The following is a 21,916-nucleotide window of genomic DNA, read 5'->3' as shown; positions in this document are numbered from 1 at the left end:
GGATGGAAGCTGAGTGCCAGCATGTGGATCCTGGGTCAGTGCTGTTAACTCACATGTACATCACTTGACTAGTGGTCAAAAATGCTCCCTCTGGCTTTTCCAGGACTCTAGTCCTCTATCTGGAATGTCCACAGAACCAACCTTGGGCCCTCTCATCTTATCCTTCTTGACTTCTTCGCTGGCTGCCACAAACTCCAGCTCCTAATTACTGCTGTAGTCTAGGAAATTTTCTCAAGATCTGCCCTTTAGTTTACCAAGTCTTCCAGAGGCACTGACTGGCAAGGCTTTCCTGTGGGGTACAGTACCTGAATGCCAGTTTCCTGACCTGGGTTCTGATTTCTGTTTTGAACCTCTGGGCATTTTTAAAGAGCCATTCTTGTAACCCTTCAAAACTAAACATTTACCAGGTCTTATGTCTAGGTTATCAAGAGATCTTGCTAATTTTAAAAGTAAAAATACTTCTAGGTTATCTAATAAAAGCCATAGTATAGGCCTGGAGAGATGCCTTTCAATGCTTCCGAGCTTGTACTGCTGCCACAGAGAACCTGCGCTTGGTGGTCAGTGACATGCTGGTAAAAGGTCTGCAGCCACCTTTAACTCCAGCTGCCCAGACCTGACAGCCCTGGCCCTCTCTAAAGCACCCACACTCAAAATGCGTGCTCGTCTCACACAGACACTCACGAGCATGTGAGGAAAACCAGAATTTCTAAAAAGCCATAGTTTCCCCAAAACAAAAGTTCAACCATTGTATTTTTGCACATAACTTTTTATTTGTTGAATAAATGAATATCTGTCAATATGTACATAACCACAAAGAGCGAGTACTAGATCGAGAGCAAAATATTTGGGTTCTAATATGCAAAGCCACTTACCAGCTATGAGGGATCGGGCGAAGAGCTGAACCCGAGCACAGCTTCCTCGACTGTAAGCTGTACAGACCCGCGTGGCCCCCACGCAGGCTTATTGCAAGGTTCAAATGCAGGAACGTGTGAAAGTGCCGTGAACACAAGTGGGAGCGGATGTAACACGTGACAGCAACTACACTTGGAGCTGAAGAACGTCTCACACCCTTGGATTGTACCGATGTAGTCAACAGAACGTGGCAGACAGCTGGTCGCCGGTGAGAATGAGAAGCCATTCTTCAGAGGGGAAAGAAGTCTGCAGTATCCTGCAGCCTGTCCCCCAAGGAGTCACTCCCCAGATTGTATGATGTCAGAGACCCACCAATAACTCTCTTGAAGAAGCTCAAGGGGCCAGGTGTTCCTCATTTATTTACATGTGAAATGGGTTGAAAATACAGTCGCGGTGGTGTAGGGAGCACACCCTACAGCAGCAAGACCTTCCAAGGAACTGAACGTTGACTACAGTCCAGCATGCAAGTCTCTATATACACACATGGATTTCTTTGTTTTAGGAAACTAAAAGTACAAAAACGTATTGGGTGATAAATACAAGATATAAAAATGCAACGGAAAACACAAAATAATAACCAAAATATAGAGCTTTCTCAGAGAACTATACAGGGATGTGACCAAGAGCACCAGGACAGTGCTCCAGTCAGGTGACCTTGGGAGGGTGCCGAGACAACTCTAGAAGCCTGGTGGCTCATCTATGGGCAGTTGCAGAGTACAGGCTGGCTGCTGCATTGCTAGGTCGGTGGGGCGGCTGTGCATCCCTACACTAAGTACCAGAACATTTGGCAGTAGCACCTAGAACAGGAAACACCAACTGTGTAGACAGCAAAGGGTTAAGTCAACCCTGCCCTTTTGTTCCAGTCAAGAGCCGGAGAAATAAATACTTGATACTCTTGTAGGATGTGTCTCCAAATAGGTGGTGAGTTCCATGACAAAACCTGACCTAGAGAGCTACAGGTCTAACTACGACTTTCAACTCTGACCACAGGCTGGCCTTTTCCTAGCCTGTCTCCTCCTGCCCTGTAAGTCGGCCTTGCGAATTCACCCAGAAAACTCGCCAGCTCCAGTGTCTCCCCTTTATGGATCCCTTCTTCCTCGCTCCCCCAGATGGACTTAAGAATGCCCTACTGGACTCCTGGCCTCTTTTACTCACCGGAGAGAGGTGGGGCCTGTAAGGCTGACACTGTCTGGGATGGCTCAGGCCACGTCCTCACCTGGGTGATGTCCTTGGAGCCCTCAGTTGCTAGGAGCAGGCACACTGCGTGTGGTACTAAGACACTTAAAAGTTGCTAGTGTTGTGAGACCCACAATCACCTACAATTTATGTGGCGAGTTCTAAAAATTAAAAACACTAAAAAAGGCATGAGAGCCTGTAATTATTGAACTCATTCAAATTCGTAACATACAAAATGGTTGGTTTGAATTCAGGAACTGCCCCTGTTACTAAGAACTCCATTTTAAAGAAAACAGTACAAAAAAAGAGAATCCTAACACACACACACACACACACACACACACACACACACACACACAAAAAAAAAAAAAAAAACCCTCAAAACATTTTCCACCAAATACTGATACAAACATGTAACAAAGAGTGTATAAAATGTTATTTAAATATATACAAACTCTTTAAAACTCAGATACTGCCTTAACACTTATGGGAAGGGAGACATCTGCAGAGGTGAGAGGGCAGGGCAGGGAGGCTGTGGCCACAGCCTAGACAGTACTGGTAACTCTGTTATACTGCAAACTTTTGGTAACAAAAACATCTTGTTCTCAATTCCTATGTGGATATGGGTTTTCCTTATGGAAGTTCTGTGGCTATTTTTCAGCTGAACTCATTCTTTTGGATTTGATGAAGGCCATGCCATGTGTCCTCATGTGTGTGTTTAAGGCAGCTTCCGTTTCAAAAGTCTTGGCGCACACTTTGCACTTTCTGTCTGATGCTGCTCCCTCTGCGGCCTCGTCCTCGGGACTGGGCTTGTTCTCTTGCTGGCTGTCTTCCCCAGCCCCGTTCTGCTTGGATACGGGCTGAGGCTCCTTCAGCTTGTGCACGATGAAGAGGTGCCTGGACAGGGAGACGTGGGACGTGTAGCACAGGCCGCACTCCCGGCACTGGTAGGAGGAGCCGTCCGACTTGTGCTGAGGGATGTGTTCGTGGAACTGCAGCAGGTTCTCGGTGGTGAAGCCACACACGGCACACTTGTGGACCTTAAAGACATTGATTTTCAGTTTCTTCAGTGGCTGAGTGATGGCTCCTCTGGGAGGCCTGAACTCTAAAACCGGCTCCTCCAACTTCCGCTTGGGACTGGGAACCTTTGTTGGGGGGAACCAAAACAAACAAACAAACAAAAGATACAACTGAAGATGGCGGGCTCTATGCCTGACCAGAAAGCAGATGCTGGATGGAGTAGGGTTGGAGGCCTTAACTGTGTGAAATCACCCCACCAATAGGAAGCATTTCCGTGTCAAGTGTGCACAGCAGTGCCTTCACAGCCTCGGGCTGCAGGGGAGCAACACCGCAGGCCTTCCACACCTCAGGAGACAAAGCAAAGGTGTGTGAAGGGCTCATGTGGGAAAACACGGGGACAACCGTAATGAAAGCTGATAAGTGGGCCTCCTTCTACACCAGGAGCTGAGTGCGAAAGGCCAGGAGGGAGCAAGGCCTGTGTGCTTAGAGGACAGTGGGTTGGACAGAAACAGGAAACACAGCACACAGGCCAAAGGAGACAGAGTGGAGCACCTCACAAAGAAAGGACGTGGGACACGAGGGAATGACTAAGACCCCATGGACCCAGCACCAGCTACTAGTCCTCTTTGTCACGTGTCTCCTCTGGAGCCACCCCTTTCTTTTTCCCTGGCTTTCTAAATCCCAAACACCTCCACTTCTGCATCTCTGTTCTAGGGCACCACTCTTATGGCCTGTACGTGCGAACATGCAGCTACCTCTGCGGTGGGGAAGACCTGTCCTAATGCCACACCCACCTGATTCTGTCCCAATCAAGTGCACACTTGATGACTGCTGCTAATGTGTGTCTTGAGAAACTGTGCTAGCCTCTTCTAGACTGATCCTGGCACCAAAGCCAGGAAAAACTGCTGTGTGGTGCTTTCTGGAACTCTAACAGCAAGCAGAACACTCAATGCCGTGTGCGTGGCTCCTGCATATATACATGCTCTCAGCTGACCAAGGCTCACTACCCATAGAGAAAAGAATATGGCTGGCAAGGCAGTGAATAGCATCTGTTTAATACATTTCTTTAATAGACAATTTCCCTAAGTCAAATATATAATTTTATGAGTTAAACTAAGAGACCCTTCAAGAGGTTATTTTTCAGGAGCAGTTGGGAGCTCGGAAGGGCTGCAAGGGGTTACTGTAGTCCTTGACAAGGTCAAGGTTAAGCTACGACTACACAAGATGCCGTTGAGAGGGAACAGGGAACACTTGTCAGCATAGGTGACAGCTAGAGAGCAGAGCTTAGATGTCTGACCTTGGCATCCTCCTTTATCTCCACCTCCTCCTCTTCCTCCTCCTCCTCATTGGTAACGTCGTCAACGTCGTCACTAAGCTCTTTTACGTCAGGGTCCTTGATCCCGTGCATCAGCTGTATGTGCTTCTCCAGCATTAACCGCTTGGTGAAGGTCCGCCGGGAGTCTGGGCAGTGCCTGTGACACAAGACAGAGAGAGAGAGGGGAACTATGGCTGCCGAGGGCTGCTTGCTGCAGAGCCTCAGAGAAGCAGAGCTGACACTGGGGCCTCCAAATAAAATAAGCAGTGCTGTGACTCCCACTCCCTACTGGGAAAGGCCCTATCCCTAGGCTTCTGTAAAAGGTACTGATTAGAAGAGCAAATTTCTGTGTCTGTGTGCGTGCCACATGCGCACAGGTACACAGCCTGCGGTTGGAGTTTCAGGTGGCCATGAAGAGGAGTAGAGCTCTCCGCGGCTGCCCCATCTCTCCAGCCCTCAGTTAACCTTTGTGCCCTCACTGGAACAGCCTACTTTGGTTTGTTTGTCTGGGTTTGGCTAAAGCATAATTTAATCTGCAATTCTAGATGGTTTTAATCTTAAAAAAAATAAAACAAAACTGGAGAATAGTGGATTTTCTGTTTTCTTTACAGTGGCACAGAGCAGCCCTTGGAATTTACATGAGAGATGCCTCAGGCTGCAGATGGCCCCTGCTGAACCCCTGTTCCCTCTGCACATCATGATGAAATGCTGGCCTAGATTCCTCAAAGCACAAATGCAACTTGTGCTTGTACCTGGAAATGTTTATTCATTCATGAGATTAAAATGCAGTTATCCACGAGAGGTAAATTAAGTTTTATACACTACAAAGATGATTTCCTTTTTCTAGATTTTTATTTACTATTCTCCTAAAACAGTCCAAAACCAAGCTTCAGCAGGTTAATGGCCATGCCGACTATGGATCCTCTATGTCAGACGTAAGGGACAGCACTGAGACCACAGGCTGGTGCACGCCTGTTCTAAAGGCAGGAAGTAGGACAGAAGCACTGTAGTTTGAGACTAAAGACTGAGACCCTGTCTCTAAATACACCCCCCCCCCAAAAAAACCAAACAAACACAAAACCCACTGCACTGTGAAGGGTGACAGCACCCCATCTGTAGAACCACATTGTTACCTTGAAAAGGCATCTGGGGGTTTCCTAATGGCAGGTCCCCAAATGATGGTGACTTCATATTAAAGACCCTCCCTCCTTCTGTGGGGTGGCAGCAAGAAACGTTCTCAAGCATAAAAGATGTGTTCTCTCTTCGTGTGTGTGTGTGTGTGTGTGTGTGTGTACATGCTTGTGCATACTATGGTACATGTGTAGAGCCAGAGACAACCCTGTGGAATCAGCTCTTCCCTTTGACCCTTAGGTGGGCTCCGGGGATTGAACTCTCATTGTCAGGCTTATGAAGTTTATGAACACCCTAACTCACCGAGGCATCGTACCGGCTCCCTTGTGGGGTTTGGCTATTTGTAAGACAAGGGAGAAGTAGGAAAAAAAGAAAAAAAAAAAGAAAAAGAAATCAGAAAAAGCAGCAGCTGTCAAGGAAGGCCCATGTCAGGCTTTTCCATCTTGTCAGCATGGACATCATGTGCCTGATGATGCTCTTACTAACTGGCCAAGGCACAGCGAACCCTCATACCTTATGTATGTCCTCACCACGAGGCCCACAGGGTCTGGCTCTGACCGCAATCACAGTGTTCCACACTGGCTCTGTGCTTGCACGCTCGCCCTCCCCCTCCCCCCCCTCTCCCTCCACCCCTTTCAATTAGTTTGTTCAATTTATCTTTTACATGTCAGTGTTTTTTGGGCATGTACATATGTGCACCAAATGCACACTCAGTACCTGTGGAGGTCAGACAAAAGTACTGGATTCCCTGGAACTGAAGTTACAATGGTTGTAAACTACCAAGTAGTATTCCTACATTCCTAGGTGCTAGGAATCCAACTCAGGTCTTCTGCAGGAACAAGGGCTCCTAAATGCTGAGCCACCTCTCTGGTCCCTGGTCTTCTCATGAGCAGTGCTTGGTCCTATCAAGTTACTTCACATGTGTGGGGAGTGAGTGACGCAGTTTTCCCACTAACAAGAAACCATAGCCTGATTAGCTCATACAAGAGGCAATTCATGACTGACTGCTGGTGGGCAAGTTTACATTGACCCCTTCAGTCCCTCACATGTAATCCCAGCCAACAGTGAAAGCTTCTAACTTAGGGGACAGACTGCAGCCAGATGGCCATGGTCTGGGCGAGAGCCTTCTACTGAGTAGATCAACCCCAAATCTACATGGTCACATGATCCAGTCACTAAGTGAAGGGCATCTCATCCACTGTGCACCTGGAAAGCCCACCAAACCCTCATACAAAGGTGTGTGTGTGTGTGTGTGTGTGTGTGTGTGTGTGTAACACCGCTCTCCCGCTTTATGTGTGATGAGGGGAACAAACACAGAAGCAGGATACACTGTAGGTGAGACACCGGAGCAGAGCAGGAGTCAAAAGTAAATGGCAAAACCCGAGAAGCTTTTGGGGCTACCATCCCTTCTCTGTGTCCATAGCAGACTGTGAGACTTACGAGCAGGTGTAAACTTTCCTGATGCCTTTGTGCTTGATGCGATTGTGGCGGCACAGGCTGTGGGAGGAGCTGAAAGACTTGTCACACTGGCGGCAGGGGTGCTTCTTCATTTGCTGTGCAGGAGAGAAGAGAGGGCCCCTTAAGACCGTGAGGCAAAAGTCACCTGACTGACTGATGGGTTTTTCACACAGGGTCTCACTATGTAGTTCTGGCTCTCCTGGAACTCACTGCAGACCAGGCTCCAACTCACAGAGATCTGTCTGCCTCTGATTCCCAGGTGTTAGGATTAGCACCACTGTGCCTGGATCACCTGATGTATTTATTTAAACTGGCATTTTAAACTGGTTATCAATGCTGGTACATGGGCATGCTAAGTAACTGTTTTATCTCTGAGCTATAGCAGCCCTACTACACCGTAAAATCTAACAAAACTATAAGTTTACAGGGCTGGAGAGATGGCTTGGTGATTAAGATCTACTGAGTAGTTAAAAGGACCAGGGTTCAATTCCCAGCACCCACAGGGCAGCTGACAACTGTCTATAACTGCAGTTCCAGGTAATCGGTCAACCTCTTCCAGCCTCTATGGTATTACACACACGATACACAGACATACATCCAAGCAAACCACTCACACACATTTAAATAAAACCCCAAATTGCAATACAGTGCAGCAGTGGATCACGGAGGAAGCTGCTCATTTTAGAAGGGTGGAATTTTTCATGCCCTAATTACTCACATTTTTTAAAAATCTAACCAAATACCCAGGTATTTGTTATATAATATAAATATTATTTTCAAGAAAATTACTGTTTTAAACGTAGTATCAACTACTTCAATAGCTACCAAGGAAAACCATCACTTGATCCGTCGTGAATGGGAATTTTGCCTTTTTCAATGTGCCATGTTAAATCACTGGCTGATTTTAAACATGTAAAACCTTTGCTCTTCAGCGAAGCCTACTCAATTCTATAAGGGAAATTTCCTAGAAGACCCTGTTTTTGTAAGATGCATGTGGCTATCTTGGGAACAGAGAACTTTGAAGAGCACTTTCCGTACCTTTTAATGTGTATGAGAGAGTGTTTACATATGAGATATACTGAATAAAAATACTAGCAAAAATAACTGTCTTCATACTTAAGTTTCCAGGCTGGGGCTATCACTCGGCGATAGAGTGGCTGTCTAGTGCATGAGGCCCTTTGGTGAGAGGCACAATTGTGCCAATCAGATGTCTGTCTGTACAGGACCCGTGAAGCAAACTGGAGGTTTAGCTTTAAAAGATAGTTCTGGGCATGACATCAAGCAGTCAAAAATCAAGCACTGTCATGCTACAGGAGGTTCTCCAGAATGGAACCAAATTCGGCTCAGCCGTCATTAAGTCGGGCTATATAGAATCAGTTCTTATATGAGACATTTCTATTGACAGTACAAACGATGGAGAGATACTTTCTTAAATGTAATCATCTGATATATACATATGTAAAATATCAAATCCATGTAACTGGTGAGAGTCCGGATCTTTAGAACCAAAGTAGGGCTGGCACCCTGTGTCTGTAACTCCCAGCTGTGTGGTCCCATGCAGATACTTGGCTAATAACAAAGCCACTAGGTCACCAGAGTGTCTTCCTTGTGGAGAGCTGAGGAAACACTGGGCAATTCACCCCATAGATCTTCGCTTATATCAGCACAGTGGGAAACAGGCTTGGTTCATTTAGGAAATAAGCTATTTAGCTCAGGATGGCCCTAAACTCATGGTGATCCTCCTGTTTCAGCCTACCAAGTGTTGGAGTTAAAAATGTTCACTGCCATGTTCAGTTTTCTAAATAAAGCAAAAAGGGTTGGTGGGTGTTGTGAAGACCTCTGGACCCAGACAAAGGCGAAGGAAACAATTCTCATCTCCATGTTAACACTAAAAGTATCAATCTTTGATGGGGATAGAGAGATGTGGTGGTATGAATGAGAATGGCCCCCACGGGCCATTTTTGGGGATCCTTGACCCCTAATTGGTGGAACTGTTTGGTAAGGACTAGAAGTCATGGCCATTTTGGGGGATCCTTGACCCCTAATTGGTGGAACTGTTTGGTAAGGACTAGAAGTCATGGCCAGCTTGGGGGATCCTTGGCCCCTAATTGGTGGAACTGTTTGGTAAGGACTAGAAGTCATGGCCACCACCGGGAGTGGGCTTTGCCTTTCTCTGCCCCCATTTATGGATCAAGATGTGAACTCTCAGCTGTTCCTGTTGCCTATCATCATGGATCCTAACCCTCTGAAACCATGAGCCCAATTACGTGTTTTATAAGTTGACTTGGTCCCGGTGTTTTGTTACAGCAACAGAAAAGTAACTGACATCTCCTAAAGTTTTTCCCCATAATTTATATTTTCTTTTAAGACAAGCTATGTAGTCTAGGCTGGACTCAGATGCATGATTCTCCTGCCTCACTCTCCCGAGTTTCTAGGGTTACAGGCAATTTCTGATTACACAGAGCAAACCAGTAGTAACCCCTATTCCACTTATGTGGCCAAACAACAAGAGAGAACAAATACCCATTTGGGAATAAAGCTTTAAGCACAGAGTCATCAACAAACAGTTGTTTCAATAACAATATTTTAAAAGCCGAATACCTAATTCTCTATTAATCTTGTATATATCAGATCAACTTGAAGTTAAGACACAAGCCTGCTTTCTAAAAGAAAGACAGCTCTGTCAAACAGCAGACTCAGAGAATATAACATGTGACAGCACTACAAGAGGACACAGAGATGGTGAGACTGGACTTTCTACGGTAACAGGTTTGATGTTTTGTATTAACATCAAAGCTCTTAATTAGGAAGTGCCAGTGGGGAGGCCCTCAGAGGACCATAGGTGAGAAGTAGCCTTGCTCTGAGTCCATTTTCACAGAGCTAGCAACCTGCAAGGTTAGGAAAACATAAAACTGAACTTTATTTCTAGAGGCCAGACAGGGCTGGGGGATGTAGCTCAATTGTGGTAGAGTGCTCACTCCATGTGCACAAACTCTCCTTAGCACCACTTAAACTGGGTGTGGTGAAACAGGCGGAGCTCTGGAGGCAGCTACTCCTCTATTTCCTGAGGGCTACTCTTGTAGCACGCACCCCCATTATCACAGGAGATGATCATAACGCCTTTCAAAATTAAATAAAAATGAGGGTTTACAATTTAATGAGAATGAGGCAAGGCCCATGCTCCACCAGTGTTCAAGAAGCCCCCTTGACAGCCATCAGGAAATAGCAGTATGCCAACTGATTAAAGAGCACCCAGCTGTCCCCAAGCCACACTGACACATACCTTCAACCTCATCAGAATGACTTCCAAGACAGGAAGCGTGCCACAGCAGCAGCCCCTTACAAGGTAACTTCTAAACTCTGAACCTGTCTATTCGGGATCTGATCCAGGTCCATGGCAGATCTTCCCTGCACACCCCCGACTCCTACACTTTGTTACTGGGAATGTTTGAAGTGTCCAGAAGGATGTGTGCATGCTCAGGCAGTACTGAAGCCTGTGTGGGTGCTGCTCTCTTCTATACAGGAAGCTGACCTTTGACTTACGGAACCCTCCAAAAGTAGAAACTGAACGTAATTTGCCCCACAAACCCATTACAAGTTGAAAGCTTACAGCAGACCACAGTAAGCTAAGGGCAAGCTGTACGTGTCCTCCTGTATTAAATTTACAAGTTAAGCACAGTAAGAAATGAACTAATAAAACAACAGTTACACGTGCTCCTAAAAGTCCTATGAATGTGTCCAAGTCTCAAAGAGCTCATGCATTTACAAAGTGCATTACAGCCTTTCTTTGGCTCATCTGAACTGGCAGCACCCTATCCACATGCCGAGACCAGCATGACTAAACTGAGAGTCAGTTAAACATTGGCACTGTGGTGATCACCAAGGGAGCTAGTGGCACTGAGTGACTCATGGTGGGCAGCAGGTACAGAGGCACACAAGACAGAGGGACGACTCAGCTCCCGGGTGGGACAGGACAAACATTCATCATGCTACTTATGAACTGTTCACATCTGGAATTTTTCACCTAGTGATTTCACACTGAAGCTGACCACAGGTAACAAGACAGGGAAAGCTAAAGTGTCCCATGGAGATGGGACGACCACGGATTTTTATAAAGAATCTTAAGATAGGCAAAAGACCTAGGGGTGCAGGGGTAGGAATGAGACTCCGCTCTACTCCTTCATGTTTAGATTTTGTGAGCACATGCAAAGCAAACCTTTTGTGATCTATTGCCTCAAAAAAAGATGTAAGGTTTACTGAGGTACAGTTTTACGTGGATGCATTTCATATTCTGTATAGTGCTGAGCTCCAAATCCCAGCATTTAGGAGACAAGAGGGAGCTCATGGCTGCCATGCATCAGACAAGCCTGTCTTAAGAAGAAAAGGATGTGGGCTAGAACAGCGGCTCAGTGGTTAGAAACGCTTGCTGCTGCTCCTCCTGTGGACTGGAGTTCAGTTCCCAGTATCCAAATCAGGCAGCTCCGAACTGCTGCAAACGCAGTTCCAAGGGATCTGATACCCATTTCTGGCCTCAGTGGGTACATGCATACATGTATACAAATTAAAATAAGTATTTAGAAAACATGGATGGGGCTGGGGAGATGGCCCAGTGGTCCTGAGTTCAATTCACAGCAACCACATGGTGGCTCACAACCATCTGTGATGGGATCCGATGGATGCCCTCTTCTGGTGTGTCTGAAGAGAGTAATGGTGTACTCATATACATAAAATAAATAAATAAATAAATAAATAAATAAATAAATAAATAAATCTTAGAAAGCATGGATGCAGCTGAATTAGGCCATGTCAATCAAGATACAGAACGGGTATGCTCCTCTCTGTATCCCCACGGGCCCTTTCGTTCAGCCCTGTCAGCAGCCACACCCTCTTCTCTATAGCTCTCATTTTGCTTTGTGTACTTGTCATGCAAGTGGGGCAGCCCACAGCGTGACAGGCACCCAGCACAACACATGGCTAATTCTCCTTTATTTTCCTTTTTACTTCAGAGAAATGTCCAACTTTTATAGCAATATCCTAGTTGTATAAATGTCCCACTTATACAGCTATACCCTAGTTCCCTGGCCCACTTACCAGTTGATGGTCATCAAGATTGCCAGTTTGCAGAGGATGAGTAAAGCTACTGAAAACATTAGGTCAAATGCAAAAATGTTCGACTAATAAATTTTTACTTGCAGGTGTATCTAACCCCTAATGTTCTGGGTTTCCTTAAAGGTGTGCTTGGGTGTTTTTATCCTCCAAACACTCCCCGGGAACAGAAGTTGCCAGTTACACATCACGGGGGCCTTGCTTTTCAGAAATGCTCACTACACATTAATGGTTCCAATAATCTGTGTGTGTGCACTAGAAGCCTATCAGTGAGCCCTGCCAAGTAATCACAGGTGACAACCAGGATGAAGTGTTGGGCACAGAGCAAACACTGCTTAATGTTCAGAAGTCAGGAGAGATATGAGCATGGCCGACTCTGACATAGAGACTTAGAGACGCTGGGTGAGCTGATAACTGAGGAGGCTAGAGGCTTAGTCAGAGGGGGCAGACCCTCCAGGCCAGCTGAAGCTCACACTGTCCATCCTTCAAACCCAAGTGGAGCACCCATCCCCATGATTCTGAGAGTCTGTCTCAAAATTAAATAAATATTCAAATAAAGGTGGGGGGGCGTGAAGTAACAAGGCAGTGGGTAAATGTTACTACTGCCAAGCCTAGTGACCTGAGTTTGAAATGGAGAGATCCAACTTCCAAAAGCTGTGCACTCCCACACCATGGCGTGTGCGCGTGTGCATGCGCGTGCACACACACAGACACACACGGACACAGACACACATACACACACGCCCTACTAAATGTAAAAATTAAAAACAAATGCGGACTTCAAAATAGACTAATGATTGCTTCTAACCTCATCCATTGAACAGTGTTCAAGTCTACAGCTATATTTCATAACACTTCTTTTCTGAATATAGATATTCATTTTCACTTATAAAAATGGGCATTTTACTTGTAATACACACAGTATGTATTGAGAGAAACTTTAGAGGATTCATTGTATAAGCGGGCCAGAATTTAGGTTCTCTTCACCACTGTATTATTTCAGCTTCCTGATAAGTACAGGTAATGTCTCTGTAGTTAACCACTTATTCCTAAACACTGTCTATGAAGCTTAAAACCTGTGAAAATATCAAGGGTCTCTGGTACTCCTTGGCAAAACATCCTCAGATCCATCAACACCCATGAGCGCTTGTGTACCCATATCCAGGATGACCCCCGCTCTCCAATGCCACCAGTGGTCAGTGTGGTAAGTCTCAGGAAGGCCGACCAGCCAACCCTGTACTCTTTGACCATCTGTGTACTGCCCAATCAGGTCCTTTATGTTGTCTTCTAGAGAGTGAGAGGAGGGAGAAGGGAGATCACAGAAGAAGCCCTGGGCTCCATGGTGAGGACTGGAGATTACCATGCACGTGACAAGATACCTTTTGAAGTCGAGAGTGGAGAACCTATGGTAAATGGGACATCCTGCAGTGTGTGAAATCTGAAGAGCCATCCCCCATGACTCCAAGGAAGTCATGGGCCCTGGGCTTGAGTGAAGGATGGGAAGGTGGCTGGATCTGGCAGAGTTCTCAAAGGTGAAGAGCTGCTGGGAGCCTTGGTGGACAGGCTGAGTGTAGATGACAGTGCAGGGGGCCAGGGGAACGGGGTTGAGTTAAGCACCCTTCCATATGTGTTAGCATGGCACCCAGTAGAAGAGAATTCCCAGTTACTAAGGGAAGATCCAGAGAAAAGTAGAGTTGGGGACAGGAGGGATTCGAGTTACACTTGTGGATCAGGGTGCAGCTCTATGGTGGAAGATTTGCCTGATGTCTTGAAGGGAGTGGGTTTTTAAAAGTTCTATTGTAGGTATACTATGAAAGGCCCTTGAAAGTCTACACAGATGTAAAGCAGGTAGTTAGCCAAGTCTGGGACAAGAGAGCGAGCTGTATCAGAGATCCAGACCTAGGATCATCGCATAAGAACCTCCTGAGGGCCTGTGTGATGCTTCAGTGAGTATCGGTGCTTGCGGCAAGGCCTAATAATCTGAGTTTCATTATTAGGCCTTGGTGGAAGAACTTACATGGTGGAAGGAGAGAGCAGGCTCCCACAAGCAGGAACCTGACATCCACACTTGTGCCCACACAAAGTAAGTGTGCCCTTTAAAAAGAACACATCACCCATTGAGAGCTGGATGGGAGGGGCTGAGCAGGTGGTGTCGATAAAGAAGGGAACCAAGAGAAAACAGCATCCTACAAGGCAGGCCACTGCCACGCACAGGATAGAATCACGAGAAAGCGCAGACAAGAAAGGCACTGGAGACCTCCACAGGTCAGCACTGAGGGAATGGAAAGGTCAGGCCAAGGCAGAAGGACAGACAGAGCTGAAGAAGAGACAGACTAACTTTGAGAAGAGTGGCTTACAAGATGCCTGCCCAGCGTCCTGAGAGCAGAATCCAGTACCGGGGGTAACCAACGAGGCCCTGGGAGCAGGTAGCCCGCACCAATCGGGAACAAGGGCAAGACAAGCCTCAGAAAGCCTGGCCATAAGAACCCAGGCCCCGGGGGAAGTTCAGCAGACAGTGGTCCCCGCTGCTCTTCAACATACCTCAACACCTGGCACTCTAGCAACAAGGGGTGTCACACCAGGATCTCAGCCCGTCTCTGACACCCTGCTGAATAACCACACCTGAGGCTGTGACCAGCTAGCTTCCACTGCTCTCCGGGAACATCTGCCACAGAGCCAGCACCCATGCACTGTCCTCCCTCCGCACGGTGATGAGGGCACGGTGGCCTGCTCTGTGAGGGAGCTCTGCAGAAGGATACTGATGGCATAACCTGGGTCTGCTCAAATGTATTTGCTGTGAAGCTGGGCACGGTGGCACACTTGGGAGGCAGAAGCAGGTGGATCTCTGTGAGCTCAAAGCCAGTCTGGTCTACAAAGCAACAGCCAGGGCTCAGAGCCCTGCGCAAACTCTGTTCCAGACAGAGATGGAGGGATAAAGAAGCCAAGAAGTTAGGACTTTTGTTCTGCCGTTACACTAAGAGATACCGTCACCTGCTTTATGATTTCGCAAATGCTTGGGAAAAGTGGAAGATGCACAGAGAGTGGGTAACGTTGTAAGGTTCCTGAATGGTCTGCAGTGGGGTTGTAGACATGGACACCATCACCCTTGGAACAGAGGGACCAAATCGATGGACTCAGTGGCCATCTCTTCTTAGAAGAGACAAAGTCCAAACTTCACCTCAGCTGAGGGACCTCCCACCCCCTTCCTTTGCACATGTTCCCAGAGGCCTATTTGAAACCTTTCTAGATTAAAAGCAATCGTCTCTCAGCTGTAGGGTCTTCCAGGTCTCTCCTCTCCTCTCCTCTAGATACTGCACAGCTAAAGGGCAAACCGCTGGATATGATATGCACAGCTGGGCTCTCCTCTCTGAACCCTACCAGCTATGCTCAGTAGCTTTATAGAGGCTTGGGACTTGCCCCTCACGGTCCCACTCTCCATACACACTGTCAGGCACATTGCACCCCAGCACTCCCCGCTGACCGCCACATCCACTGCTTGGTTTCCAATCAAGTCCCTCCTACACATCTTCAAAGATGCCCCAGACAGGCTTTCTTCTGAGACCCCTGCCCTGGAGTTTCTTGTCCCAGACCTGGGTGCAGCCCTCACCTCTGCTTCCTTGCACTGAGACCCAAGTTCAAAACTTCTCTAAGAATCACTGGGGATTTTAATTGTTAGGCCTGTCCTCCATTAACATCAGGCCAGTAGCGTAGTGTCCCCTGTGCTCACAGGGCCTGAACTCCTGGCTGCAATCTGAATTCAAAGCAGCCCTCCTGGAACACTTCCTTTCACTCTGTCTGTGATTCCTCCAAGACATCTGTCAGTCTTCTACAGACTCGTTTCAGTGTTCATGACCTATACTATTCACAGTGGATACTCTGCAATGTGGTAAATGTTTCTTAAACAGAAGTGGGACACACAGAAGAAAAATGCTTGCAAGTTACGCATTCCCACGGCATGTGAGTGCCCTGCTTACACAGTTCCAGAACGCATGTTCTCTGTAAAGAGAAAGAAAAGGACTGAGCATCCCCACCATGAAAAGCAACCAATGAAGTCAGTGTAAATACTCCAAAATAAGAAACAGAACAAAATAAAAATCCTAAGTCTGAAACACGCTCTGGTCCTCAACACCTTGGATAAGGAATACTCAAGCTAGAGTGCATACTGACAACCCCAACTGGTAATTTTTAAGTCTAAAATCTAGCACATTCCTAAAATTATATTTTCTATAAAACAAGGTTTTTATTGACAGGCACTGAGATTTACATAAATGATACCTTAGTAGTTAATTTTTAAATTCACTTCAAATTAATTGTGAGCATACCTAAGAGAGCAAGCATCACAAGAATTGCTTAGTATTAAGGTTGACATCTGGATATGTGAAAACGAATGTTGTGTGGGTTTTAAAGTTTTTTCTTGTTGGGTCCAGCTACATAATGTTAACTCCAGTTACAGTTAGTAAAAGACAGAAAATAAACCCACTCGCCTGTCACCCTTGCTCACTGGTGACTGTGGTAGCTGACCCTTTCCACAGATAACAGAAGAGCATCCTTTTCCGCACATTTAGAATGTGGCCATAAACCCTTACACCCTTACAGGAAGACATCACCTTGGGAACTGATACGATCTTTCTGGTCCAATTCCATCATTTCCAAGAATAGACTAAGATAGTGTGTTTCTTGCACACAGCATGATCTGCCCACACATGGAAGCTTTGAGAAATATAATTAGAGTGTTAAAATTAATCACATTACCCAGGTTTCTGCAAGCTGAAACAGCAATTCTGGAGAAATCTCTGAGACAGCGTGAATTCAGACTGCAGTTTAGCCAAGCTGTCTGGGGCGCATGAGGCTTTTGAGGCCGTAACGTTCCCACGGTGACCGGTCAGCTCTGTACTCGCTGAGCACAGCTCTGAGATATGAAGGCTGGGTGGGTTTCCACAGATTATTAAAACGTGAAACAAGCTTTCCTGCCTTAGTCCACTGTCTCACATTAACAGAGAATATCCTGCAGAGGTGAACTTACTGTAAGGGGCCAGCAGAAATGAGATTTTAAGTAACCCAGGTTGTGACTTATGACACAAGAGGAATGCTTTTTACTGTTTCATGTAATACATTCTAGACTGGATCCCAGGCTAAGTGTTATCTTTGAAAGTGACCTAGATTATGGAAGTGGTAGCTTTGAAATGGGCCACAAAGAACCCAGAACTACACACACACACACACACACACACACACACACACACACACACACACACACACACACACACACGAACAAAATAAGTAAACATAAAAGCTGTCGGTGTCACTGTAGGACTATAAAATTAAAATGCAGTATGGTGATAAGCGCGCAATAACGAAAGGCCAGGTGGAGAACAGAAGACACCAAAGCAGGCAGACCCTCAGCACTCAAGCTCAGGGCAATCCCAGACAAATGCAGCAAGAGGACTCGACTCCAGGGAAGTCCCAGGCATCGGAGCATCACAACTACCAACGCATACCTAGGCTCCCTGTTATCTTCTTCCCTTGTTGAATGGTGGCTGACAGAGAAGGGCTTTAGGTCCCTCTTACAGACCTCAAACAAGTCCCTCCTCTGCCGTGTCAGGGGCCCTTCCCCACGAACCCCTGGCGAGGGCCTCCCAGGGTATTCAGGAGAAAATCGGTCTCACGAGGCTCCTTCAGGTGAACACTGGAGGAAGGGATGGGGCCCTAGGCATGCACTGTGTGCCACCTGAGCTCTCAGTATTTCCTAATGCCATATGACTGTGAAGTTTCTCTCTCCACTGCCAATCATCTGCCCACTTGCAGCCTCATTTTCCCTCTACACAGGGGCTGGTCCTAACTCTGAACTCTCTTTTGTTTCTAAAATGTCTGCCTGCAGATGGAGAATATGAGTTCTCTGTCTGTTCCCAGAGAACCCACCTTCAGAGAGGAAGTGCTGGGAGAACTTAGAGAAACTGCCTGCCTGTCTTCCTTCCCTTCTTTCTTTCCCTCAAGTGAGGGTTTCTTGTAGACCAACCATGCCTTCAACACACAATGCAGTCACATGACCCCTCACCCCTCACCCAACTTCCTCCAACTCAAACTGGGATTATAGGCGTGTGCCACCATGGCCAGTTTATGTGGTGCTAGACTGAACCCTGGGCCTTGGGCATGCCGGGTTACACACTCTCCACCGCCCATCTGCCTTCTAATACAGTCTTCCATACAACCGTTTTTACCCTTTTTAATTAGAAATTATTTAAACAGCCTTTTTAAATGTCTATGTGTACCTGTAACTATTCATTTTCAGGTCAAGAGAAAATGAACATTCCTTTCCAAACCAATCACCACTTTAAAATCAGACAATCTGTAAGACATCTGTTAATAACGTTAAGAAGCAAATAAACGTACCTGCCCTGGAGGTGAACATTAAACGGCCATCGGAGGCTACTCCCCAGGAGGGGCTCTTAGCCCTCCACCATACAGTGTTTTTCCAACTGTATAAACAAACTATGTTATGAAGCACTGTTGATGGGTACAATGAGCCATCATACTGGGTGTAAAGAACCAGGACCATTGGAGGGAGTCCTGGCCAGTGTCACTTGCCCTGTGCAAGAACTGTCTGTGATGGCTCCACAGATCCCTGTCAAAGAGGTGAGTGAGGCTCCACGGGATAGCTTTTTCCTGAACCACCCCAGGATACATTCCCATGGTCAGGCTGAGCCTTCCTCAATGCTTGAGCCTCTGCTTCCAAGTAAGCCTTCGTTCTCCCCTGACAGGGTGGCCACTCTAACCCTTCTCGGCTTTCACACAGGGCTGCTTGCTCCTGCATCTACAATTGTCCTATTTATAAGGCGGAGCTGAGTGGGAATCTATGACCTCCCAGTGCAAATTAAAAAAAAAAAAAAAAATCCATATTAAATCAGCTCCGTAGAGTGGCCTGTCATTTCCTCTGCCAGTCCTGCTACAGCACAGATGCCCAACACAGTGAACCTACAGGCAGAAATGCATATTAAGTGCTGCACACTTAAAAACTGCCCTGCCAGGAGGACTTCAGGGCGTTTTCCTAAGAAATGATGAGTGACAGCTGCCTTCTTAGACAAACTTATGTGAGGCTACTGAACTGTGGCAGAGCCCCAGTCCTGGGACACAACAGGGAGACCGCCATCTCCAACACATCAGCAAACTTAACCCTGGCTCTTCTAGGCACAAGACAGCAGACTCTCCCCTTCATCTACACTCTGTTGGGCCTGCTGCCATTCAGGGTCAGGGAGGGCGCCTGGGGCAACAGCAGGGGAAATAGTGGATATGTGTCTGGCAGAGTCAGAGCCTTGCTATATAATAAGCCTGGCATGGGACACAGCATCCAGACAACAAAACCCAAGCTCAAGGAAGCCACCAGGAAGTAGGAGACAGGACCAAAAACAAATGGCTGTCTGTGCCAGGGAGATGAACTCAGTGCCTGACTGTGGGTGGTGTTTTTAATAAGAGTTGTCCTTACACCAGAAAGTACTGCCTGGTACGTTGACCCATGGCAGGATGCCTGTCTGGGCACCAAAATCCAGACATCCTCCACCTCCAGAGCATACTAGAAATAAACAGGAAAGCCTGCTCCTCCATCAGCTCTGTGGGCGATGCAGCAGGCGAGTCTGGATGTCTGTAAACATCTTACTCACTGTGTTGAAACATCCCAGTTACTGCTCTCAGGCCTCAAAGGCTGCAGACTCTTCGGAGTGCCGTGTGTGCTCTTGTACCTCATGTGCAAAGACGCTACTTGGTACCTAAAAAGCTGGGTTCTCTTGAGGGTCGTCTGGTTCTGCCCAGTGAGCCCACACAGTGACATCCAGGCCCTTTCTGATCAAAGCCTCAGTCTGCCCAGCAGGAAGATAAAAGTAAACATGCAAATCTCTGGTTACCAAATTGGATGGCAGATGGTCACGGTAACAGACTTTGGCCAAGCTGAGAGCCGGGTTAGCACACCGGAGTCTAGCAGCTAGCTGTGCATCTGGATTGTTCCCTTCCACATGAACTGAGAGCCCAGGCTACTCCACGGGTGTTCTTCACTGTGATCTACAGAAAGAGCACAGGCATAATCTGGGAGGTGACCCCAGGCCCCCAAGGATGCAGCCGGTGCACATAGCAAAGCGGGGAGCTTGCTGGTGAGCCATGATGAATTCAGAGCATGTCCCTGGGTGAAGGAACTACAGCAGCAATGGTGCCAGAGACAATGGCATGTGGCAGCAGTCCTATGTCACTGATGCAACAGAAGGCAAGGTCCACACACCAGGCCTAAGCAATGCTTCACACACGAAGGAGCGCCAGGACCTATAGAATTGCTCTGGCAGCTGTCAGGTGGCCAGAGAGTATTCTGGGATCTGCCAAGGGCATTTTACGATGGGCTCTTTAGCTATGGCTACCAACCAGGAGGTTCTACCACTCTGCTCTAATCAAGCACAGAACTGAAGATTTGGAACATAAAACAAAACAGAAACAACAATGGCTGCCCCTACTGAACAAGCGCAGACACATTTCTCTTGTCCTCATTCCTTTTGTTTTTTTAGTTATTCTTTGTTCACTTTTATTTTTTTAATTTATTAAATATTTTCTTTATTTACATTTCAAATGATATCCCCTTTCCCAGTTTCCCCTCCAAAACAAAACAAACCAAACCAACCAAACCACCAAACAAAAAAACCTATTCCTTCCCCCCTCTCCCTGCTAACCAACCCACCCTTCTCCCACTTCCTGGCCCTGGCTTTCGCCTACACTGGGGCATAGAGCCTTCACAGGACCAAGGGCCTCTCCTCTCATTGATGACCGACCCATGATCCTCTGCTACATATTCAGCTGGAGCCATGAGTCCTACCATGTGTACTCTTTGGTTGGTGGGTTAGTCTCTGGGAGCTCTGGTTAGTTCCTATTGCCATTCCTAAGCAGTAGTATGACAACTATTAGCATAGCAGCCATTTGCATGCTATTTCACTACATAGGCACTAGGCACTTTTCAGTCATCCTGAGATCGTTTGAAACTCATAGATGAGGCGTGTCAAGCACACAGCAACTGCATCACATTGCCTAGGGGCCTGGAGCATCCTTGGATTTTGGTAAGGTCCCAGATCCCATTCCCATGGATGCAGAGGGACTGCTATACTTGCTTCCAATTACAGGGGACCAATTCTATTGGGGATCCTACTAGGACCACCCTACCCTCCACCCCACCTCCAACTACTCCAGCTCTGGGCATCCCAGCCCCTAAGGCTTTTAAAACACAAGGCACTGACTTGGCAACTAGAACTCGCCATGTGTGTCTTACTACTCTGTGCTGTAAACTTCACTGCACATTTTGGATCTGGGGCTTTCATGCTCAATAACCCATGCAATGAGCTTTGCTCAAAACCCTCACACAAGTCACAGTCTGCTAAGAAAGCTGTGTCCTTCTCTTTAGGACACACAAATGAATGCCAATAAATACAGATCTACCTCTGCTCAACCTTGTTTGTAAGAGACTCACATGAGTTTACAGGAAATGCCTCTCTCATGGCTCCAGCAGACATCTAAGCAGACACAGTTCATCCCTAAGTAGGTCCTCTACCTGGCTCCAAACAAGAAGCAGAGTAGGAGCCACAGGCCTCTCTGTGTAATATTTTCAAATAACTTCATCTTTCTTGAGCAATTTATTTAGTTTTATTTTTCTATGCCTCAGAATAATCAGTGTATATTAGAAACAGAAACTGGGCTTGTCACTTCAATTTCTTTCCATTTCCTGTTCTCAGTCTCCCAGCTTCTCCTCTTGGTTACGAGTAACTAAGAGCTGCACTC

At 46.8% G+C, this 21,916-nt stretch overlaps 1 protein-coding gene across 15 annotated transcripts in view; it reads right to left on the bottom strand.

Annotated features, from left to right (window-relative positions):
• Positions 1-750: 750 nt before the first annotated feature.
• The window catches only part of Znf532 (zinc finger protein 532), a 109,587-nt gene continuing 88,421 nt past the window's right edge, over positions 751-21,916 (bottom strand). For 14 of the 15 annotated variants that reach the window (XM_031365907.1, XM_031365905.1, XM_031365901.1 and 11 more), the window contains 3 exons: positions 6,995-7,107; positions 4,406-4,580; positions 751-3,233 (listed from right to left, as the gene is read on the bottom strand). In XM_031365907.1, coding sequence (XP_031221767.1) covers positions 2,739-3,233; positions 4,406-4,580; positions 6,995-7,107 — 783 coding nt within the window. In that variant the 3' untranslated portion in view covers positions 751-2,738. The remainder of the gene's footprint in view (positions 3,234-4,405; positions 4,581-6,994; positions 7,108-21,916) is intronic. The other variant, XM_031365906.1, reaches the window with a different exon arrangement.

The sequence above is a fragment of the Mastomys coucha genome, unplaced genomic scaffold (genome assembly GCF_008632895.1).
Source record: "Mastomys coucha isolate ucsf_1 unplaced genomic scaffold, UCSF_Mcou_1 pScaffold13, whole genome shotgun sequence".
NCBI classification, from domain to species: Eukaryota; Metazoa; Chordata; class Mammalia; order Rodentia; family Muridae; genus Mastomys; species Mastomys coucha.
The sequence above is the reverse complement of the archived record's forward strand: the minus strand, read 5'-3'. Positions and strand labels throughout refer to the sequence as shown.